Source organism: Trichechus manatus, unplaced genomic scaffold (genome assembly GCF_000243295.1).
Source record: "Trichechus manatus latirostris isolate Lorelei unplaced genomic scaffold, TriManLat1.0 scaffold00030, whole genome shotgun sequence".
Classification (NCBI taxonomy): domain Eukaryota; kingdom Metazoa; phylum Chordata; class Mammalia; order Sirenia; family Trichechidae; genus Trichechus; species Trichechus manatus.
The window spans coordinates 8,987,491-9,013,006 of record NW_004443966.1 but is presented as its reverse complement, the minus strand read 5'-3'; the positions used below and the strand labels follow the sequence as shown (position 1 = coordinate 9,013,006).

Genomic DNA, 25,516 nt, shown 5'->3' with positions numbered 1-25,516 from the left:
GTGATGAGGACAGGTGCGCAGTGAGGTACAGTGATGAGGACGGGTGGGCAGTGAGGTGTGGCAATGAGGACAGGTGGGCAGTGAGGCTCAGTGATGAGGACAGGTGGGCAGTGAGGTACAGTGATGAGGACGGGTGGGCAGGGAGGTGTGGCGATGAGGACAGGTGGGCAGTGAGTTACAGAGTTCCCACAGAACACTCATCCCTTCCATTTGCTCCCATCCTACTGGCTGGGGGTGGGGAGGACATTTCCTGGAACCGCAAGAAGGAACAGCGTCACCTCCCTTTCCTCTCCACAGCCTTCCTCGCAATTCCCCAAACCCAAGATTCACCTGGGTTGACGAACCGGACAGTGTGGTGACGAGAGCCTGGGGCTGGAAGAGGAAACTCAAGTCTTTCTTTAGTTTGGCCATTGCCTTCCCATCTTCTTGTTACTGGGTGCCATCAAGCTGATTTCGACTCAATAGTGACCCCACGTGACAGAGGAGAACTGCCCCATAGCGTTTTCTTGACTATAATCTTTATAGAAGTAGGTCGCTAGGTCTTTCTCCCGCAGAGCTTCTGGGTTGGTCTGAACTGCCAACCTCTCAGTTAGCAGCCAAGCACTTACCCATTGAGCTACCAGGGCTCTGCCTTCTCATCTAAATCCAGCTACATCAACAATCTAGAGCAGTACAATTCAACATGATGAAATATAATACAAGTCATATCTGTAATTTTAAGCTCCCTAGTAACCAAAAAACCAAACCCATTGCCGCTGAGTTGATTCTGACTCATAGTGACCCTGTAGGACAGAGTGGAGCTGCCCCCATACAGTTTCCAAGGAGCAGCTGGTGGATTTGAACTGCCAACCTTTTGGTTAGCCCCGAGTTCTCAACCACTGTGGCACCAATGCTCCAAACTCTAGTAAACCTGCTGCCATTGAGTCATTCTGACTCATAGCAACGCTATAGGACAGAGCAGAACTGCCCCGTAGGGTTTCCAAGGAGTGCCTGGAGGATTCGAACTGCCGACCTTTGGGTTATCAGCCAACCACTTAACTACTGGTGCCACCAGGGCTTCCAACTCTCTAGTAGCCACCCTGAAAAAAGGTAAAAGAAGTTGGTGACACTAATTTTAATAACATTTCATGTAACCCAAGAGATCCAAAATAATTTCAACATGTAATCAATATTTTAAAATTCTATGTTTTAATTTTTTGTAGGAAGTCTTCGAAATCTGGTGTGTATTTTATACGTACAACATATCTCAGTTCAGATGCTAGATGTTCATCAGAAATAGCTGATCTGTATTTAGATTTCATAAAATTTACAGTTGAAAACACAGATTCACATACCCAAGTAGCTCCAAACGTACTTAAAAAATCTTCCAATCACTGAATCAAGTATCAGCTTTTAAACTTACATTTATGAAAGCAATGATAATAAATCGTTTCTCAGGCTCGCTGGCCACATTCCAAGTGTTCTGCGCCATCCGCGGCTTCGTGAGGGGATGGCATAGATATGAAATGCTAATCGTCTCCTTTGCGGGAGTTAAACCTGGAAGACTTCCACACAAACATAAACCCTGGAACAAAGCTATGACGGACAGTGCATGGGGGATGGGTGAGATCAGGGAGAGGGATTTGGAGGGAAGGAGAAACCAGGCCAAGGCGCGCAGAGCGGGGCAGAGCGGAGCAGAGCGGACTACAGACGTACTTCTCTCCTACCTCTACCCTCCCCGCCTGGCGTCCCAGGCACGCCCGGCCACACCCCTTGGGCTGTGTACTCAGTAGTGACTTGGTCAAGGGTGAGCTGACCCTTAGCCGGAGCTTGGCTGCAGGCACGTGGGCGCCTGGTTAACTCAGAAGGACCTCCTGCAGGACCTCTGCCTGGTGCTCACAGCTCCCCGCCTCCAGGCATATCTAAAGTATGGCAGGTATGGCACGTGCCTTGGGCACCACTTGAAGAGGGGGATGCCACTGAGCAGTTTCTGTTAGCCACATATTGCCCAGTGTCTTCCCTAAAGCATGGTAGCGGAGGCATAGCGAGGGGGTGTAGGGGACGCTTGGCCCTGGGTACAAGTCCAAAGGCGGGGCCAGAAATATGAAAGGCGCCCGACCAGGGATGGATTACCCAATAAGCAAGGTACTGCAGGGGCTTAATTGTGTTTATTTACTAATCTGTGGGGCCCTGGTGGCACAGTGGGTAAGAGCTCAGGCGGCTTTCACATACTTGCTGTGGTGAAAACCAGGTGAAATTGTGCACTACAGATTAGTAATTATAATTAGTAAGTAAGCACAATTAAGCCAGTGCGTACCTTGCTTACTGGTTAATCCGCCCCTGCACCCGACAGAGGCAGCCAGACGAGAGGGGGAGGGCTTTCTGCTGGCACGTCACTGCTATCCGCACCTGTTCTTCTTGAAATTGGGGGGGGGGCAAGTCAGATACTGCCCGCGGGTGCTCATTACCACCACCCCCTCCCAACTATTCCCCCACCGCGGCACAATTTCAGCGCTTGCCAGAGGCATATTTTCCCTAGACATGCTTCTGCACCCCCCCACACTGCCAGATCTCCCCAGAGCCCTAATGTTCCTGCGGGGGGTGGGGTTGGGGCAAGGTGTTTCTACCCTTCCGGAGCCCGCCAGCCCTAAGGGGGCAAGGTTCTGGCAAACTCTCCCAAGTCTGAAACCAAAAAAAAACAAAACCTTGCCGTCAGTGGATTCCAACTCATAGTGACCCTATCGGACTCAGTAGAACTGCCCCAGGGGTTTCCAAGGCTGTGATCAATCTTTATGGGAGCAGACTGCCACAGCTTTATCCCGCAGAGCCGCTGGTGGGTTCGAATCACCGGGAGAGTCGCTTAAATGGTTAGCTCTGCCTCTCTTTTAAGATGCCTCTCTTGAGACTCACTTACAGGAGGAAACATGACCTCCAGAGCTGCCTGCCGAGAACGGGCGGCACCACCTGCACAGCCCTCACGGGGCAGGGCCGCCTGGGTGCCGCCATCAACCCTGGAGACGGCCCAGGCAGGGCAGGGGCAAATGGTCCTCTGGATTTAAGAGGCACAGGGTGTGAGGCCCAGACCATACCTCAGAGGAGGGTCCCCATGCTCCACCTGGGGCCTTTTATTATAGAATGATTGGGCAGGGATAGGAGCCAAAGTACTCTGTTGTACCAAATTATTCACCATAAAAAAAACGATTGCAACCAGGTTGGCCTCTCATTATGACTGCAGGTCAACCAGGGATTCAGAAATGCCTCTCAGTGGTATAGGCTTCACTGTTTCAATGCACCTTCAGGCCATATGGCAACAGCCCAGGGAGAGAGAGGGCATTGCCCCTACCTTGTAAATGGGCAGTGAGAGCTCTGAGCCAAGTCCACAGCGCTGGGATCATTAGTGACAGTGCTAGGTCCCACTCCACAGCTCCAGTGACGTGCAAACACCATCTTGTAATAGAATTTGCCATGCTGATCCCAATCATCAGCATGCTCATAAAACCCCATGGACTAAAGGCACTAAAGGCATCTGTCCAACAATTTCTGGACTGCCAGGGACAACCTCCTGCCTCCAGTCTGTGTGGTAACATTGAACGCTGGGCTCTGCTCAGGAAAAGTCAGACCAAGGATGGCTGGCTGCAAGTCAGCTCAGATCCTGGGATGTTACCCTCACTTCTTCACTCAGCAAACCAAATTCCCAGGGACACATTCATCGAGCTTTCTCTTTTCCCAAGGCTGAAGTGGAGAGAAGGAATAAACGTGCATGCATGCACGCACATGCGTGCACACACACACACATACACACACACTATAATTCCACTTATTTAAAAACCTAGAGAATTCAGACTAAGCTATAGTGACAGAAAGTAGATCAGCGGTTGTCTAGAGATGAGGTGAGGGCATAGGTGGGGGGCTGGAGGGTTTCCAAAGGGCATGAGGAAATTGTCAGGGTGACATATATGTTCATTATCTTGATTGTGGTGATGGTTTCTCCACATATGTCAAAACTTCAAATTTCACATTTTAAATATGGATGCCATTTATCTTACATCAACTATACCTCAATAAAGTTGCAAGAAAACACACACGTGCACAGCCAAGTGACACCCTGCCCCATTCCGGTATGTCCATTCAGAGCTTGTCGCCTGTCCATCTAGAGGGAGAAGCTTGGCCAGGGCTGGCAGAACACTTCCCTTGGGCTCTTCAGGTGGAAGCCCAGGAGGGAGCGTGATCTCTGTTCACGTGCCCAGCTATATGACCTCTGAGCATTGTAAGTCACAGCCATTACTTCTGCTTGAGTTCACTCACTTCAAATATTAACTTTTAATTACCTGCAATGAAAACAACAAACACAAGGCCTACGGGCTGAAGGTCAGACTGAGCCCTCTGCAGTAACTCAGGGTCAGTGACGATGGTCAACCGGCCTCCTCTTGAAGAAGCAAAGACTCTTCTAGTGTAATATAACCACTGAGTTCATCCACGCAGAGAGTTTCCCAAGCTCCCTAGACCCCTGACAACAGATCTCATGTATTTCAGTTTCTCTCCTTTCTCGACCACCTAACACATAACCATCTGAAAAGTTTTCCTGAATAAGGAACATCCCTTTGGTGGAATACGAGGTAGCCATTAACAAGCACTGCTCAAGAGCTGATCACTCCCTCTTAACCACTGGGTGAAATCTGCATAGGTCTCCCTGCTATTATTCCAAGTAATTTCCAACTGTCTTTCTCACACCTCTTCATTCAAAAGCATAGATTTAATAAGCAACTACCGTATCCTAAGTATAGATAAGTGCTGGCGATTCAACCATATATTCAAGGAGCTCATAGTCTCAAGGTGTGTGTGGGGGGATAGGGGGTGGGGAGGGGACACAGACACAGAAACCACTAAATTTACAGAAGGGTATGGAGCCCTGGTGGCGAAGTGGTTATGTGCTCAGCTACTAACCGAAAGGTCATCGGTTCAATCCCACTGGCTGCTCCATGGGAGAAAGATGTGGCAATCTGCTTCAGTCAAGATTTACAGCCTTGTAAACCCTATGGGGAAGTTTTACGCTGCCCTGTGGGGTCACTGTGAGTCAGAACTGACTCCGTGGCAATGGGTTTGGTTTTATGGAGTTGCCAGGAGTCGGAATCGTTCGACAGCAACTAACAACAACATGTACAGAATGCTGCGGGTCTATCAACAGACGAATGGCTAAACGAATTGTAGTATATTCATAAAATGGAATACTATTCAGCAATAAAAACTTGCAAATGATTAATATACACAAAAACACAAACGAATCTCATAAAATTGTTGTGAAAGACGCTAGATACAAAAGAGTACGTTTTATATTATTCCATTTATATGAAGTTCCAGAACAAGCAAATCTAATCTATGGAAACAGACATCAGAACTAGTAGCCTTTGTGGGGGGCTGAGGTGAGTTGTAGGGAGGAAAGGAGCAAGAGGGAACCTTCTAGGGGAATGAAAACGTTCTCTATCTTGATTGGGGCAGTGGTTACAGGTGGGTACACATTGGCCAAAACTCATCCAACTCTACACTTAAAATCTCTGCATTTTATTGTATGTAAATTATTCTCTGGCTTTTAAGAAGTCCTGAAGGATCACAGTGGAGGATCTACTCGCTTTTCTGAGTCTGATCGGGAAAGATTTCACAAAAGAAGGGACATATGAGCAGGACCTTGAAGGAGGAATAGGATGCTTTCTGGTTGGAGCTGAAAACAAGAACAAAAACCCGGAGATGTGAGAGCCCACTGCGCAGTGGCAAACAGAGGTCGCTTCGGGTGTACTTGAGAATGTGGGGAAGTGAGGATGGGGAACAGTGAGAGGCAGGAAAAAGTGGTTGAGATCAGACTGTGAAGGTCCTTGAATGATACACAGCACCTTCCATCAAAGACAATGAGAAATCATGGAAGTGCTTTGATTACTATTTTGTCTGATTACATAAATATGCTCATTTTTTGAAAAATTCAAGTAATTACATATAAAGCAGAACCAAAACCGAAAAACCAAACCTGTTGCCATTGAGTCGATTCCGACTCACAGAGCGGAACTGCCCCATACGGTTTCCGAGGAGCGGCTGGTGGATTGAAACTGGCGATTTTTTGGTTAGCAGCCAAATGCTTAACCCACTGCGCCACCAGGGCTCCATAAAGCAGAAAATCCCCCATAATCCTATCTTCCAAGATAGTCATTGCTAACAATTTAGTGTTTATCTTTCCAGACTTTATATATGTGGTGCGTATTTTTATATTCAGCTTTCAGCTTTTTATAAAACGGAATAACAGGATACGCTGTCTGCCCCACACGAGCTAAGATCCTGCCTGTTCTCACTGTTACGTTCTCAGAACCCAGCAGGATGAGCATATTTTGGCATAAGAAATATTTGCTGGCTGAAAGAATGGTCTATACCTTGCTTTTGTTTTCTAACATATTCTGGATGTCCTCATTCTTTTTTAATGGCTGTGCAGAGTTCTGCTTGTTCGTCAATGGTACCTTAATTTCAATCCTTCATTATAGACATTTGTTGCAAATTCTTTACTATTACAAGACAATACAGATGGTTGTGTGTTTGGATCTATATAGGATAAATTCCTAGAAAAGGAATCACTAGTTCAAAATATGCACATCTCAAAATCTTATAATAGGTTTTCCTAATTACCTCCCGAAAGGGTTGTATTAATTTGCATTCCTACAACATGTGGTTTCCACCATGTGTTCAACAACCCATGATATTATCAATCTTCTTCATCTTTGACAATCTGATAGCCCAAAATTTATTTGCTTGTTTTGCATTTCTTTTATCGTGACTTAGCATTCTGTCTTACATTTATCGGCCATTTGAATGTTTTCTGTGGATTATCTGTTTATGTCCTTTTATCATTTTTTACTGTATTGTTAACTTTTTTTTTTTAACTATTGAAGCTTCTTATACATTATAGGTGACCACCTTTCGTTACATATGTCAAGAATATTTGTTAAGTGTGTCTTCTACTGTGCAGTTTTTAGGTAGTCAAATTTCCCGATTTTTCCCTTTGTGATTGATAGCCTCAGTATAATGCTGAAAAATACTCTCCACCTTAAGATTATAAAACAATTCTAATATTTTTCTAGTTCTTTTACGATTTTTTCACTTGAATCTTTAATACATCCAGATTTTGTTTTATAGTAAAGGTAAGGTAAGGACCTACCTTTATTCTTTTGTTCTTTTGCAAAATATAACCAAATAAATCAACGAACAGGCCCATTTATTGATTATAAAATGCCAATTTTATCATATACTAAATTTCCAAATATACCAGCCTGTTCTGGAACTCTCTATTCAATTCCATTATTATAGATTTATGATATACTTTGGGATCTGGTAGGGCAGACAGAGAAACATTTTAGATATGCTTTATTCTCTGAGAGTAGCACAGTCACAACCCAAACTAGTTTCGATAAACTAACCAACAGAAGTAAATTCATTCATCAGTAAAGACTTTAAATACTGTTATACAGATTATTCTTTCATGGCACGTACAGGCATTTCATATGGAGAACTGCCATTCCACTCACATTTTGTTCAGTTATTAGAGAACAAAAAGTTATGAGAATAATAATGATTCTGTATTAATTGCTGATAAACACACTTTCGATCAATGTACAGTTTTGTAATTTTTTTCTTTTTCCTTATGTTGTTCTGGTTATATTTACTGAAATGTACTTTTATATCTGTTGAATAAGATAATAACAATTTGGCATCTGTATTCTGAATGTCTTTGTCACATTTTTGTAATTCATTTTTCGGAAATTAAAAAAAAAAAAAAAAAAAAAAAAGGTCCTTTACCACAGATCGTTTGGGAAGCATCTAGAGTTACCCGATTTCAATTTCCAATTGTGTGTTGCTAGCATACGGAAACATGATTCATTTCTGTATGTTGACCTTGCATCCTAAGACCTTGCTAAACTCACTAATTAGTTCTAATTGTCTTTTTATAGCTTCCTCAGGATTTTCTACACAAACAACCACATCATCTGCAAAAAAAGAGCTTTATTTTTTCCTTCCATCTGTGTGACTTTTCTTTCTTTTTCTTGCCTTTTTGTACCGTCTAGGATGATGAGGGTCTATAGTAATGATGTAGAGTTGTTAAGTAACGCACCCTCTCATTCCAGGTATTTGTAATTTGTACCTTCCTTTTTCCTTATTAATCTGGCGAGAGTGTTATCAATCTTATTGATTTTTTCAAAGAACCAGATTTTTGTTGCATTGATTTTATCAAATGTTTTCCTTTCTTTTTAATGCCCTCCCCTTTATTATTCCTTTCTCCTGCTTGTTCTAGGTTTACCTTGTTCTTCTTTTTCTAGTTTTTTAAGTGGAAGAACCTAGTTTCTTCAGTCACTGACTTTAAACCTTTTTACTTATCTAAGCATTTAATGTTAAAAATTACCCCCTCTCTTCCCTTCTCGGGACCTTCACTTCTGCAATTACTCCCCATCTCCTGCATCATCCATTTTTCTCTTTCTACAGAATCGTCCCCATCTTCATACAAGCATGATGCTTTAGTGCCTATCAGAAGGAAAAAGTAAAACACCCTCTCTTGCCCCCACACCCTCCTCAGGCTACCACCCCATTCCCCTACAGTCTGGTTCTCCCTATTCTACACTCTGTCTCTACTTCCTTGTTCCCCTTCTCCTACTACATCAAGTGTTCACCCTCACCTCTACGTTGAAATCGCTTTCATCATGGTCACCAACAAGCTCCATGTCGCCATATGCAATGACCCATGTTCAGGCCTCAAATATTTATTATTCAGCCGCATTTGGCATACTCTGTCCCTGGCTCCCAGGCTCCCATACGCCCCTCCTTTGCCCTTTTTCCTCCTGGCTAATCCTCCTCCCCTTGCCAACCTCTCAATTGGTATGTCCTAGGGGACAGTCCTCAGCCACTGCCTTTTCTTCTTGATTTACACCCACTACCCAGGTGCCCTTCATCCACTCCTAAGATTTTAAGCATCATTTTATGTATTCAAGCTATTCGAGGCTATATAATTTCGAAGTACATTTTGTAATGTAAAATAACATTTACGTCTTTTAATCTGTGACGTTAGATTATACTTCCATGAGGACAAAAATCCCCACTCTTGTTCTTTTGCATCCATTGTTAAGTATCTAAGCACAGTACCCTGTGCATGGTAAGCCCAGAATGAACACTGTCAACCCCATTTCTGACTTTGCTTGAGCACTGAAAAGTATACAGGCTCTACTACTAGGCAGAAGCGGGATTCGCAGTAATCCACAAGTGACAAGTACCACCTACAAATCATTCAGCCTTAAAGCCAGGACTTGCTCAGGGCTCATAATCTGTTCTGATCACCTTACCAAAAAACCAAACCTGTTGCCGTCAAGTCCATTCCAACTTATAGTGACCCCTACAGGACAGAGCAGAACTGCCCCATAGGGTTCCCAAGGCTGTAATCTTTACGGAAGCAGACTGCCCCATCTTTGTCCCATGGAGCTGCTCTTAATCACTGTGCTACCAGGGCTCCACAAAATACCAAACAAACCACAACTAAATTAGAGCCACAGTTTCAATGTGGGTGGCCCAACGGAACTGCTGAGCGGGAAACTGTGCTGTTACCCGAGGAACATGCATCTCCCACCGGCTTACAGAGGCCGAGCAGAAAGCCCCTGGCCCTTAAGGATATTCCATCCAATGATACAGTGAATATAAACCTGAGACAGCCTCATTTCAAACAAGAGTGAACAGGAAGCTTTTTTTTTTTTTTAAATTTTGTTGTTGTTGTTGAGAACATACACAGCAGAACATACACCAAGTCAACGTTTTTACATCTATCATTTAGTGGCATTGATTACATTCTCCGAGCTGGGCAACCATCCTCACCCTCCTTTTCTGAGTTGTTCCTCCCCCATTAACATAAACTCACTGCCCCCTAAGGTTCCCGTCCAATCTTTCGAGTTGCTGTTATCAATTTGATCCCATATAGATAGTTCTCAGCAGAGCAGCACAGGGTTTTGAGTTTCAGGTTACAATGATTCCCTACGTATCCTGTCTGCTGGCGAAGACCAAGCTCAGGCCGTCTGCTGTACTGTCACCTCACGGGGGAGGAAGTACAAAAGGCCACTCAGTGTCACTGCGTGGAAAGGAAACCATACGCTCCTCCTCAAGAGATGGCCAGCCTCAGCCACTACTAGATGCTGTTTTACAAACTCACTATTTTCTAATTACTTCAGAGATCTTGCAAAGTGAGGTACCAGGATCTCTTCTACTTGGTTTAAGACACCTGACGGAACTTTTCTGCACAAACTGGCTCTTAACAAATAGAAATGAAACGTACCTCACGAGTTATAAGTCAGATATCAAAGATTTTCTGTTTGAAAAAGGACTCAGAACTGATCAATCATAACAAACAGAATGTTCAGCCAGGTTTTCCGAGACAAAAACCGTGGGAGTAACAGACACTGAAGCACGCGCATTCCAAAAAGGAAACATGGCAACGGTGCTGCCAGTCAAGCTTTTTATTGTTCACTGAAAACTACCCGTCTGGAAAGATTCTGTTGCATTCTGTACAGAATGCAAAGTCTGACACTGAAGTACGCGTGACATACAGTGTAACTCACACAAATGTTACATATTTTACCAAGATAGTGCCCACCTCTCTAAACATTACATTTTAATAGAATGAAGTATTACTTTTTAAATTATTATAAAATAATTGTTGCATTATATAATTAATTACTAAATGAGAACTGTAAACACTGCAATCATAAACAAAACACTCTAAGCAAAGCACTGCAAAATTGCTCTGTTGCGGCATCGCCCTGGAGCGGGGGATGGAGGGGCCCAGGTGGAACATGGCCGACAGAAACCGGCCCTCTCGCGGGGACTCTTCCCGGGAGGCCGGCTGCCACTCTTGCTGCTCAGCCAGCGGGGCTTCCCTGAGGGCCCACGCTGACTGCTCATCCCCAGCCTGGGGCCAGGCAGACAGGAGGGGGAGGAGCCCTAGGTGGGAGGAAGCTTGTGTCGCCACCGCATATACTGCTTCAACTCCATGGAAAAGAACGCGTAGCATTTCAGGTGGGACTCTGACACTCCAAGCAAGCATTAAAATGTGCTTGAGAATAAACGTATTCACCTCGGGAACACAAGCTAAATTCTCTGCCATTGGCAAGCACCATCATGCATTCCTTTCTGCCATTACTGTCATCAAGATGCTCTAAAAGAGACTGCTGCCCGTCAGAAGGCCAGGGCAGAGTCACAAAACTTCTCCAGTTAGAACTACTCACTCCATGAGTTAAGAATGAATACAGAAAAAGAAAGAGACATAGCTTTTTTTGGACAGCAGCAAAATTCATCTCTATCATTCACAGGGCAACACGTGTAAGCACTGCAACGGTACTCACGATTCCAAGGTCAACTTCAAGTACATCCACACTTCCCTCCAAACTGAGAAAATCCTGGGCAGCATACAACATCTCCACCATCTTCTCCTCACCAAACACTAGCAGGGCTCAGAAAGCTCATTATAGATAACAAACGCCAAAAAAAAAAGGGCATCTTAAGACACAGACAGCAATGGAGGACAACCACACCTCTCCCTGGGCTTCCCTGGCAGGAGGCAAAGCAAGGCTGTGCGAAACAGCAGTCCTGAGCGGACGGATGCTGCTCACCATCCAGGAGAGACTGCAGTTACAGAGCTCGTCTGCTCACGGCCAATCATGGGTTAGCAAATGAGCCCTGGAACTAGGACAAGTCTTGCCGCCAAAGCAAAGTTTCTTCTCACCTAAGAAGTTTTTATAAATGAGCTTTTCCAACAGCCCAGCTTCTGTACTTCATATTAAGCTATTAATGGGCAGAAGCCACCCTCAGAGCTCAAATACGTAATATTAATGTTCTCAGATGTTCTATACTTTCCAAATTTTCCCACAAAAATTTCATCAAACTATCCATTTGTAAGTCAGTAGTAATAACCAGACATATGTATACATATACATTTATTCTACTCATCAAAGAACACCATGGTCTGATAAGAATAAACTCCAGTCCAATGAGTATCTTATTCCCCTCCCCTTAACTCTGCATGGTAAATTCCACTCTTTAGTGTCTTCAGGGGAATAACTATAATTGTCTATGAAACTGTTTACAACCCTGCTAGAAGCCCTTCTCCTGCTAAATCTCTAGATTGAGATATTCTAATAATTTAGACCCTGGGGAGAAGGGGGAATGTTGCTCATTGATAAAGGTCTAGTTCACATGTAAGGTTCTGGTCCCTGGAATGGCATGTGGCCAGCCCAAAATACTGGCCACGTTTCTGTTCTGAATTTGCTCATCAATCAAAATTCACCCATCTGTCGTCATCACTACTAAGCCCTCTCGTTGCTGCTCCTATTTCTTCTGGACGCTCTACTGTGCACATGGGACTCGTTGATGGATGGCTTTAATGTGATGGTAATTTTCATTTCACACTACCAGCTCCCCCAAAGCCATCCACTGAGAACAATTTCTAGCTGGTACAGGTACAACTCACTGGCTTTTCTTCTTTATAGAGGAAACCAAGAGGGCTGTTTAGAAGCTGAATGAACACCTTGGGTCTTCCTGTAACAGGAATGCTGTATTTGCTACCAAAACCCATAGAAATTTACTAGATCTAAAGATTATATGTATTATGTAAAAGCATAAACTTGGCAATTTAAAATATATTTTCAATTTTACACTGATCCATTTTGGGGGAAAGTGTTGTTTAATATAGCATCACAGGAGCAAAACAGAAGTTTCAACACTACCCTGGTGGCTTGCTTTCCTCCAGCTTTGGGTTACGCACCCACCAACTCCAGGGAAGCCTGTCCCGAGCACATCACTCAGCTCCCAACACATCACTGAAGTAAAACGCTGGGCTCCACCTCCACTAGCCCAGCAATGAGCATGCCAATGTTAAGCACTGCAGCCAATGGCCTTTGGGCAGAGACATGAAAAACCTTAAACGGAGCGAAGACTTTGCACAAAATAAGCTGGATCCTGTATCGCCTTCCCAGGGAATCAGAAAGCAATAGTTTCTTAGTTAAAGAAACTGAACCTATGCTCAATGTAATGCCTCAAAAAGAACAATCTAGAATGGCAAAAACTTCAGAGACATACAGCTTATTAATCAGTAGCTTACTCTGGCTAAGTTGCTGTAGGACAGACAGCACATTTAGAAGCACAGCCCACCATGTTCTCACACAACAGGGTGCCAGTTGACAGATGATGGCAGATCAGAGATGATAGCCCTTTAGCCTTCTGTGACTTCAGAACGTGACAAGATAGAGACTCACCAGAATTCGACATTCGGGTGTTTGCTTGCCCAGCCCCTATCAGGAGGCAGCTGAACTCCTGATTCTGGCTTCCATATGGCATTCTCTGTAGTTCCACTCACCGACACTGGTGGTTCTCAACTTAACTGCACATCACAATCACTTGGGAAGCTTTTAAAAAAACACCAAATGCCCTTGCCAAGTCAATCTGGAGGGTGTAGCCCTCTTTATGCTCCCAGGTGGTTCTAATGTGCAGTGGGATGCACACCACTGATCTATCCCTTGGGGACAGCTGTGGCATGAAAGCCACTTGAGGGGGGCTCATATCTAGACGGTTATGTTTTTTTCTAAATTCCACCAGGAAATGGGACTTTTAGAAAAAGGCACAGTTGTGCTTCCTGTGAAGACGCAGCCTGCTGCCTGGGAGGTGCTGCCCCCCGGAGATTATCTGGAGCGCTGGCTGAAAAGAAGGAAGTCCTTGTCCTGGCAGAGCAGGCAGAGCTTCAGGGTTCGGCAGGAGCCTCCAGCAACGAAGAACGCCCAGACGCCCATGAGCACCATGGCCGTGTACGCTGATGCCAGGTTTATCCCGTAATGAGGACTGATGAAAGTCTGCAAAGGACAAATAAATCCGCTTGGGTGATAACGGCAAGCTTACTAAACACCTGGGGTAAGCACAGATAAAGGAGAACACGGGCTGCTTCCAACAGCTAGGGGCTTTTTCACCGAACAATGTCTGTCACTCTTAAGAAGCCAAATCCAAAAAACCCGCTGCCATCAAGTCAATTACGACTCCTAACAACCCTATAATAGGACACAGTAGCACTGCCCTGTAGGGTCTCCAAGGCTGTAATCTTCCTGGAAGCAGACTGCCACATCTTTTTCCCTCGGAGTGGCCGATGGGTTTGAACCGAGGACCTTTTGGTGGTAGCAGCCGAGTGCTTAACTACTACGCCACCAGAGCTCCTTTGATGAGGAGCACTAGGACCACAAAAGACACACAGAACTAATGAACTAACCTAGTCAACAGACACTGCCCCGTAGGTGCTGTGCTTTGCTGTGTTCAAATGGGAAAATCCTAAAAGGTAGTGAGAAGCCAGAGCCCAATGGAAAACCCAATAGAAGATACGTGTTCTATAATCTGGGCCCTGGTTTAAACTCATCTCTCTTCATTAAATTGGCTTTTAGAATTTGCAAGAAAATGAGGTGAACCCAAATTACATTAGGTAATGGGATATCCTTTGTATTCAAGGGGGCACGAGGGAATAGCATCTCTTTTTTGGCTTCCAAACTGCTGTGGGTTCCAAAATTTTATTCACTGAGAAAAACTGGTGGATGCCACCATGTGCTAGGTACCGCATTGGGTGCTGGGAACACAACAGTGAAGACCAAAGTCTCTACCCTAATTGAGCTTATATGCTAGTAAGGGAGGCAGCTAATGAACAAGGAAACAAATGAGTAAGGCAAATAATTACAAATTGTGATGAACAGTAGGTCAGAATAATTCTAAGTGTGGTGATGCTTGGATGGTGGTGATTAGTTGGTCAACAAGGCCCGGAGGAAGTGAACTTTAATACCTACAGGAAGGAGGAGGGCGTATGAGCCATGTGAAAATGGAGCAGGACATTCCAAAGCAAGGGAAGCGCGTGGACAAAGGACAATCAAGAGCTTGGGGCAATTGAAGTGGTCAACATTAAGGATGTGCAGTGATGGAGTGGGCAGCACACGGGACAAGGTCAGAGAGAAAGGCATGGACCCAGTGTTGTAGGTCAAAGGCAGGAGTGTGGATTTTATCCTCTGTGCAAAGGCAGAACCACAGAACGGTTTTAGGCAGAGGAGCTGAATGACTGGATTTCAGTTTGTAAAATGGGCTAAAGGGGGCTATGGTGAAATCAAGGAGACTAGCTGGGAAGACATCGTCCTGGATGCTGAGCCACAGGACGGGGAGTCAGACGAGGGTGGTGGTGCTGGTGGAGATGGCGAGAGTGGACATGACAGGCACTGAGCATTTTCTGTCCTCTTCACAGTGACTCTACTCCTCAAATCTTCAAATTCTAATTTACTTTACAGGGTGGTAAATGCTTTTGTATTTTTCTTCCGTTTGTTTCTTTTAAAAATATTTTTTCTCTTTTAAACAATTAAAAAGTAATACACGATTGTTATAGAAAATTAGAATACACACACGAGCAAAAGAGACAAAATTTTAAACTATTAAAATACAGATAGGTTAATATTTATTAAACAGAACACAAAAAGCGCACACTATAAAGAAAAAAAACAAATTAGACTACATTAAAATTAAGAACTTTCGTTCATCAGAAGATTACATTAAGAGAATGCAAAGACAAACCAGAGAGTAGGAGACGTTACTTGCAGTACTTATATCTGACAAAAGATTCTTTTACATAACATATAAAGAACTCCTAAAAATTAAAAAAGAAAAAGACAGACCACCCAACAGAATGATGGGCAAATGAACTGAATGGCCACTCCACAAAAGAAATCTCCACGGAGTCAATAAACATAATGAAGTGCTCAATCTCATTAATCATCAGGAAAATGCAAATTAAAACTAGAATGTGAAAACACAGCACACCCAGCAGGATGGCTAACATTAAAGGGAACACCGTGTCAAGCACTGGACAGGAGGTAGAGAAACTAACTCACAAATTATTGATGGGAGTAGAAAGCAATACAATCACTCTGGAAAACTGAGCGGTATGACTAGTTGAACATATGTATACCCCACAACCCAGCAATCCCACTCCTAGGCATATGTACAAAAGCAATGCGTACATATGTTCACCAGGAGACACACACTAAAATATTCGTATCAGTACCACGCATGATAGTTAAACACTGGAAACACCATCAATGGCTCTCCGCTATAGAATGGATAAATAAATGTTGGTATAGTCACACAACAGAATACCATACTGCAATGAATAAGCAATCTATAGCTACGTACAGATATATATTACAAACATAATGTTCGAAGAAAGAAGCCAGACGCAAAAATAAATATTCTATGATTATATAAAACACCAAAGGGCAGAGCCAAGCTGTGGTGTTAGAAGTCAGGACAGTGGCTACCCTGGCAGGGACTGTTGTTGTTGTTATTAGGTGCCGTCAAGTCGGTTAAGACTCATGGCCACCCTATGCACAACAGAACTAAATCGTGCCTGGTCCTGTGCCATCCTCACAACTGTTGTTATGTTTGAGCCTACTGTTGCAGCCATTGTGTCAATTCATCTCACTGAGGGTCTTCCTCTTTTTCACTGAGCCTCTACTTTGCCAAGCATGACATCCTTCTCCAGGGACTGTTCCCTCCTGCTTACACGTCCAAAGTATGTGAGATGAAGTCTTGCCATCCTCCCTTCTGAGAAGCATTCTGGCTGTACTTCTTCCAAGACAGATTTGTCCATACTTCTGGCAGTCCATGGTATATTCAATATTCTTCACCACACCATAATTCAAAGGCATCAATTCTTCTTCGGTCTTCCCTATTCATTGTCCACCTTTCACATGCATGTTAAGCAATTGAAAATACCATGGCTTGGGTCAGGTGTACCTTAGTCCTGACATCTTTGCTTTTTAACACTTTAAGGAAGTCTTTTGCAGCAGATTTGTCCAATGCAGTACGTCATTTGATTTCTTGACTGCTGCTTCCATGGGCGTTGATTGTGGATCCAAGTAAAATAAAATTCATGACAACTTCAACATTTTCTTCATTTATCATGATGTTGCTAATTGGTCCAGTTGTGAGGATTTTTGTTTTCTTTATGTTGAGGTGTAATCCATACTGAAGGCTGTAAGTGCTTCAAGTCCTCTTCACTTTCAGCAAGCAAGGTTGTGTCATCTGCATATCATAGGTTGTTAATGAGTCTTCCTCCAATCCTAATGCTGCATTGTTCTTCATATGGTCCCGCTTCTCAGATTATTTCCTCGGCATACAGACTGAATAAGTATGGTGAAAAGGATACAGCTTTGATGCAAACCTTTTCTGATTTTAAACCACTCAGTATCCCCTTGTTCTGTTCAAGCAACTGCCTGCTGGTCTGTGTACAGGTTCTGCATGAGCAAAATTAAGTATTCTGGAATTCCCATGCTTTGCAATGTTACCCATAATTTGTTATGATCCACACAGTTGAATGCCTTTGCATAGTCAATAAAACACAGGTAAACACCTTTCTGGTATTCTCTGCTTTCAGCCAAGATCCATCTGGTATCAGCAACAATATCCCTTGTTCCATATCTCTTCTGAACCTGACTTGAGCTTCTGGAAGTTCCCTGTTGATATACTGCAACCACTTTTGAATGATCTTCAGCAAAATTTTACTTGCATGTGGTATTAATGATATTGTTCAATAATTTCTGCATTCTGTTGGATCACCTTTCTTTGGGATAAGCACAAACATGGATGACTTCCAGTCAGTTGGCCAGGCAGCTGTCTTCCAAATTTCTTGGCATAGATGAGTGAGTGCTCTCAGCATTGCACCTGTTTGTTGAAACATCTCAATTGGTATTCATTCTGTCAATTCCAAGAGTCTTGCTTTTCCCCAACACCTTCAGTGCAGCTTGGACTTCTTCCCTCAGGACCACTGGTTCTCGATCATGCCCTGAAAGGGGAGTGACTAGAAGTGGCACAAGGAAGCCCCTGGGCTGACAATGTTTTGGCTCTCATTTGTGTGCTAGTTAGGTATGTGTGTTCATGCTGTGAAAATTCATCAAGATGCACACTTCAGATTCCTGTACTTTTCTGTACGTATGTTATTTTTAATAAAAAATTACTTAAACAGCCATTCTCTGAAATCTGCCATTCAGAGACAACATTAAGATATAAGGTACTGAGTTCTAAAAAACAGTTTAAACACGTGTGTGGTACTCACCAGGGCTGACACGAGCAGATGGGTCAGGAGGACGACAAGAAGGGTGTGCCACCTTTTCTTCTCACAGCCATCAAAAAACACAATGCCCCAGAAGATGTGCAGCAGAATGATAACTAGCGTCATGAAAGCTGAAAAACAGCCAACCATCAGTGCCCAGTCATGTAGGCAATAGAAACCAAGGCCCACGGACCCCCTGTACACAGCTATACATAGGCTCTTGGAGTACACCATGCGGCCAGAAGAGATTAAACACATCTGACATACACAGGTCCTAGACACACTCTGCTCCAATGGAACTCCAAAGGCAACGTTTCTGAATGACGGGTTCCCTCTGCAAAGCTTCTAGTCTAGATGTGAAACAAAAGGCAACTCGACTCTGGTTTTACAGCCATTCCCCTGAGGAATGTCATAAAACCATTCTGATATCTAACCAGCTCCCTCACTTCCTCCGTTAGCCTAATTTAGAGACTTTTCTCAATTAAAAGAAGTGTCCTCAGTTTAAAACCAATCCCCTCACTAAAGTGAAATTTCTCCTTGGATTTTAAAAGAAAAAAGACCAATGGAAAAATAAGATAATACTAAAAATTATAATTTTTAAAGAGAGAAATTGATAGCAGATATCTTGTCTTGATTTTGGGGTTCCCTTATCCACAAAACCAAATATTCACTTTAAAGAAATCCCTGACTGAAATTAATCCACCACAGGCTTTTCTTTCACCCGAAGTTGAAAATCCTTCCTTTCTTGTTTGAAGCCAGGCTTAAAAATTTGAATTTCGGAAGATATGGTGGGGTGGAGGGACAGAGATCATCTGTTGTTGTTAGATGCCATTGAGTCACTTCCTACTCATAGCGACCCTATGATCCTTCATAAAACAGAATGAAACACTGCCCGGTCCTGCACCATCCTCACAATCATTACTATGTTTGAGCCCCTTTGTTGCAGCCACTGTGTTAATCCATCTTGTTGATGGTCTTCCTCTTTTTTGTTGACCCTCTACTTTACCAAGCATGATGTCTTTCTCCAGGGACTGGTCCCTCCTGTTAACATGTCGAAAATACTTACGACAAAGTCTTGTCATCCTCCCTTCTAAGGAGCATCTGTACTTCTTCTAAGACAGATTTGTTCATTATTCTGGTAACCCATGATATATTCAATACTCTTGAGCACCATAATTCAAATGCATCAACTCTTCTTCAGCCTTCTTTATTCATCGTCCAGCTTTCACAGCATATGAGGCAACTGAAAACACCACACCTTGGGTCAGGCGCACCTTAGTCCTCAAAGTGACATCATTGCTTATCATCACTTTAAAGAGGTCTTTTGCAGTATATTTGCCCAATGCAATCCGTCACTTGATTTCTTGACCGCTGCTTCCATGGGTGTTGGTTGTGGAGCCAAATAAAACAAAGTCTTTAACAACTTCAATATTTTCTCTGTTTATCATGTTGCTTATTGGTCCAGTTGTGAGGATTTTTGTTTTATGTTGAAGTATAATCCATACTGAAGGCTGCAGTCTTTGATCTTCATCAGAAAGTGCTTAAAGTACTCTTCGCTTTCAGCAAGCAAGATTGTGTCATCTGTGTATCACAGGTTGTTAATGAGTCTTCCTCCAATCCCGATGCTGCATTCTTCATATAATTTAGCTTCTCGGATTATTTGCCCAGCATACAGACTGAGTAAGTATGGTGAAAGAATACAACCCTGATGCACACCTTTCCTGATTTTAAACCACTCAGTATGCACTTGTTCTGTTCGAGCAACTGCCTCTTGGTCTACGTACAGGTTCCACATGAGCACAATGAAGCATTCTGGAATTCCCATGCTTTGAAATGTTACCCATGATTTGTTATGATCCACACAGCTGAATGCCTGCATAGTCAATAAAACACAGGTAAACACCTTTCTGGTATTCTCTGCTTTCCGCCAAGATCCATCCAACATCAGCAATGATACCCTCGCTCCAAGCCCTCTTCTGAACCCAGCTTGAGCTTCTGTCAGTTCTGCTGCAACTGCTTTTGAATTATCTTCAGTAAAATTTTACTTGTGTGTGATATTAACGATATTGTTCGATAATGTCCACATTCTGTTAGATCACCTTTCTTTGGAATGGGCACATATATGGATCTCTTCCAGTCGGTCGGCCAGGAGGCTGTCTTTCAAATTTCTTGGCATAGATGAGTGAGCACCTCCGGTACTGCATCCATTTGTTGAAACAGCTCAATTGGTATTCTGTCAAATCCTGGAGCCTTGTTCTTTGCCAATGCCTTCAGTGCAGCTTGGACTTTTCCCTTCAATACCATCGGTTCTTGATCATATGCTACCTCCTGAAATGGCTGAACATCAATCAATTATTTTTGGTAAGTGACTCTATATTGTTTCCATCTTCTTGTGATGCTTCCTGCATTACTCAACATTTTGCCCATAGAATCCTTCAGTATTGCCACTTGAGGCTTGAATGTTCTCTTCAGTTCTTTCAGCTTGAGAAATGCCGAGTGTGTTTTTCCCTTTTGGTTTTCTAACTCCCGGTCTTTGCACACTTCACTGTAACACTTTATCTTCTCAAGCCGCCCTTTGAAATCTTCCGTTTAGCTCTTTCACTTTGTCATTTCTTCCATTTGCTTTAGCTACTCTACATTCAAGAGACCATCTAGTGACCTGATATCCACTGATCTCAGTATAACGGTGAGGGCAGGGTTCAGTCAATCATGTTAAGATTAGCCAATGGTTGGTCTTCTATATTTCTCCCTCCTCTTCTCTCTATAAGCCTCATTGTAGCTAGCCTCTTCGAGCCATTTGCTTTTTCTGGAATCAAAATGGTCTCCCTATATACGTACTGGAGCCCTGGTGGCACAGCGGTTAAGAGCTCAGCTGCTAACCAAAACGTCAGCAGTTCAAACCCACCAACCGCTCCTTGGAAACCCTATGGGGCAGTTGTACTCTGTCCTACATGGTCGCTATGCGTCAGAATTGACTCAATGGCAATGGGATTTTGGTATATGCATATAGACTAAATGCTCAGAATAAGCCTTACAATCAAATTTCACTGAATTTTCATTATTTTTAACACAACAGTTTATAAGATTCTTCTTAAGAAAGTGGCCCTGAACTTGATATGCTCACACAGCTTTCTCTGTGGACACTGCCTGTGCGCGTGTCCTGGTCCGGATGCCCATGAAAGTGGGCAAGTCCCGTATGTCTGCAAGTTCTAATACGCAACCAAAAAAGGACACACCCATTTCCCTTTCTGACCACATAATAAGCTACCATTAGCACCCACCAGGCTGGCAAAAATTCAAGTCTGACAATTCTCTTCCGCACTGCCGGTAAGAAAACAATCAAGCGTTGCCTAGTAAAGCCGAAGTTTGTATTCTCTACTTCACTCCAGCAAGGCCACAGTTAGAGCTACACGCTAGGGCAGTTAGCTCTCAATCAATACATCATTCTCACCGGGGAACTTGCGAGGAATGAAGCTTATCCCATCTTCCCCAGACCTCTGGAATCAGAAACAACGGGGGTGGGTCCAGCAATCAGTGTTGAAACAAGCCCTCAGGTGCTCGTGATGCACTCAAATTTGAGAACCACTCTCTAGAGACACCCTCACACACGTGCCTGAGGACATCCCTAGACGAACACTCGCACCAGCACTGTGTGTAATAACAAAAAACTGGAAACCACCCAAACGTCCATCAACACCAGAGTGGACACACTGTAGTGTATTCATACGATGGAATACTATGTGACATATGTTATAAGTGATCTCAAGAATATAAGTTGAGTGAAGGGAAAAAAAAATGTGGAAAATGCATATGTTAAACTGAAAAATTTAAAATGAACTTGTGCCTAGAGAAATGGTAGCAATGGCAGTTACAAATAATATATATATGATAACATAATATTTGGGTACCGTTGTGGCAGAGTGGTTAAGAGTTAGGCTGCTAACCAATAGGTCGGCAGTTCAAATCCACCAGGCGCTCCCTGGAAACCCTATGGGGCAGTTCTACTCTGTCCTATAGGGTCGCTATGAGTCAGAATTGACTCGACGGCAACAGGTTTTCCGGTATAATAAAAATTATTTAATAATAATTATACATTATAAAGATGAATAATTCAACATTTACGAGCCAAAGAATGATGTTATAACAAATCAGAAACGCTTGCACATACAATGACAGTTGTTTCCTTCTATAGGGACATACTCACACCACGGTCAGTTGGCCATCCTAACTTGGTTAGATACATTATTTTCTTTTCTTTGAATCTCTCCTTGAATTTGAAGAAAATACAAATTCAATCCCAAACTCCCAGCACATCTTTTACTTTCTTTCAAATGAATCATTTAAGCTTAACTTCTCACGAAAACAGCCTATCTCACCAAAGGGAATTAGCACCATCTAGTGAAAGAAGCCAACCACTTGTCTGTCAGTTTGTCACACTGTGGTGGCTCACGTGCTGCTGGGATGCTGGAAGCTATGCCACTGGTATTTCACATACCAGCAGGGTAACCCACGGTGGACATATTTCAGCAGAGCTTCCAGACTAAGACAGACTAGGAAGAAGGACCTGATGATCTTACTTCTGAAAAACTGGCTAGTGAAAACTTTATGAACAGCAGGGGAATACTGTCTGATATACCGCTGGAAGATGAGCCGCTAAGGTTGGAAGGCACTCAAAATACGACCGGAGAAGAGCTGTCTCCTCTAAGTAGAGTTGACCTTCATGATGTGGATGAAATAAAGCTTGTGGGACCTTCATCTGCTGATGTGGCATGACTCAAAATGAGAACAACAGCTGCAAACATCCATTAGTAATTGGAATGTGAAATATACGAAGTATGAATCTAGGAAAATTAGAACTTGTCAAAAATGAAATGGAATGCTTGAAGATTGACATACTTAAGGCATTAGTGAGCTGAAGTGGACTGGTACTGGTCATTCTGAATCAGACCATCATAAAGTCTACTATGCCAGGAATGACAAATTGAAGAGGAACAGTGTTGCATTCACTGTCAAAAAGAATATTTCAAGATCTACCCTGAAGTATAACTGTCAGTGATAGGATATACTCATACACCTACAAGGAAGATCAGTTAATACGATTATTATTCAAATTTATGCACCCACCACTAAGGCCAAAGATGAAGAAATTAAAGATCTTTACCAACTTCTGCAGCCTGAATTGATCAAGCATGTAATCAAGATGCACTGATAACTACTGGTGATTAGAATGCAAAAGCCGGAAATAAAGAAGGATAAGGAATTGGAAAATATGGCCTTCGTGAATAGAGACGACGCCAGAAATACCATGATAGAATTTTGCAAAACCGATGACCTATTCATTGGAAATACCTTTTTCAACAACATACATGGTGACTATACACGTGGACCGCCCCAGAGGGAATACACAGAAATAAAAATCGACTACATCTGTGGAAAGAGATGATGGAGCTGCTCCGTATCACTAGTCAGAACAAGACCAGCACTGACTGTGGAACAGACCATCAACTGCTCAATACAAGTTCAAGTTGAAGCTGAAGAGAATTAAAACAAGTCCACGAGAACCAAAGTACAACCTTAAGTATACCCCACCTGAATTTAGAGACCATTTCAAGAATAGATTTGACACACTGAACACTAATGACCAAAGACGAGCAGTGGGATGACATCAAGGACATCATATGAAGAAAGCAAAAGGACATTAAAAAGACAAGGAAAAAAAAAGACCAAAATGGATGTCAGACGAGACTCTGCAACTCACTCTGGAATGTAAAATAGCTAAAGTGAAAAGAAGAAATGATGAAGTAAAAGAGCTGAACTGAAGATTTCAAAGGGCAGATGGAGAATACAAAGTACTATAATGAAATGTGCAAAGATCTTGAATTAGAAAACCAAAAGGGACAAACACACCCGGCATTTCTCAAGCTCAAAGAACTGAAGAAAAAATTCAAGCCTTGAGTTGCAATACCGAAGGCTTCTATGGGCAAAATACTGAACAAAACAGGAAGCATCAAGCGAAGATGGAAGGAATAAACAGAGTCACTGTACCAAAAAGAACGGATCGAAGTTCAACCATTTCAGAAGGTAGCATACGATCAAGAACTGATGGTACTGAAGGAAGACGCCCAAGCTGCACTGAAGGCACTGGGGAAAAACAAGGCTGCAGGAATTGACAGAACACTAATTGAGATGTTTCAACAAATGGATGCAACATGAAAGAGCTTACTCATCTATGCCAAGAAATTTGAAGACAGCCTTCTGGCCAAATGACTGGAAGAGATCCATATGCCTGCCCGTTCCAAAAAAAGGTGATCCAACAGAATGTGGAAATTATCGACCAATATCATTAATATTACAAAATTTTGCTGAAGACAATTCAAAAAACGGTTGCAGCAGTATATCGACAGGGAACTGCCAGAAATTCAAGCCGGATTCAGAAGAGGATGTAGAATGAGGGATATCATTGCTGATGTCAGATGAATCTTGGCTGAAAGCAGAGGATATCAGGAAGATGTTTACCTGTGTTTTACTGACTATGCAAAGGCATTTGACTGTGTGGATCATAACAAATTATGGATAACACTGCAAAGAATGGGAATTTCAGAACACTCCTTTGCGCTCATGCAGAACCTGTACATAGACCAACAGGCAATTGCTGGAACAGAACAAGGAGATACTAAAAGAAAGGAAAAAGACACAAACCCGCTGCCGTCGAGTCGATTCTGACTTAGCAATCCTACAGGACAGAGCAGAACTGCCCCCAGAGGGTTTCCAAGGAACGGCTGGTGGATTCCAACTTCCGACCTTTTGGTTAGCAGCCAAATGCTTAACCACTGCACCACCACAGGGTTCTCTGTGGTTTAAAATCAGGAAAAGCGTGCATCAGGGTTGTATCCTCTCACCATATTACTCAATCTGTATGCTGAGCAAATAATCTGAGAAGCAGATTATGTGAAGAACATAGCATTAGGATTGGAGGAAGACTAATTAACAACCTGTGATATGCAGATGACACAATCTTGCTTGCTGGAAGTGAAGAAGATCTGAAGCACTTACTGATGAAGATCAAAGACTACAGCCTTCAGTATGGATTACACCTCAACATAAAGAAAACAAAAATACTCACAACTGAACCAATAAGCACATCATGATAAATGGAGAAAAGATTGAAATTGTCAAGGATTTCATTTTACTTGGATCCACAATCGACACCTACGGAAGCAGCAGTCAAGAAATCAAATGACATTGCACTGGGCAAATCTACTGCAAAAGACCTCTTTAAAATGTTAAAAAGCAAAGATGTCACTTTGAGAGCTAAGGTGCGTCCGACCTAAGCCATGGTATTTTCAATTGCTTAACATG

At 43.0% G+C, this 25,516-nt stretch overlaps 1 protein-coding gene across 5 annotated transcripts in view; it reads right to left on the bottom strand.

The window, feature by feature from the left end:
* APH1B (aph-1 homolog B, gamma-secretase subunit) overlaps positions 1 to 25,516 on the bottom strand; it is a 126,727-nt gene that overhangs the window by 88,045 nt on the left and 13,166 nt on the right. For 3 of the 5 annotated variants that reach the window (XM_004374641.2, XM_004374642.2, XM_023729703.1), the window contains 2 exons: positions 18,161 to 18,288; positions 9,855 to 13,883 (listed from right to left, as the gene is read on the bottom strand). In XM_004374641.2, coding sequence (XP_004374698.1) covers positions 13,716 to 13,883; positions 18,161 to 18,288 — 296 coding nt within the window. In that variant the 3' untranslated portion in view covers positions 9,855 to 13,715. Of the gene's footprint in view, positions 1 to 9,854; positions 13,884 to 18,160; positions 18,289 to 25,516 lie in introns of those variants that run through there. The other 2 variants (XR_002823766.1, XR_002823767.1) reach the window with 1 other exon arrangement.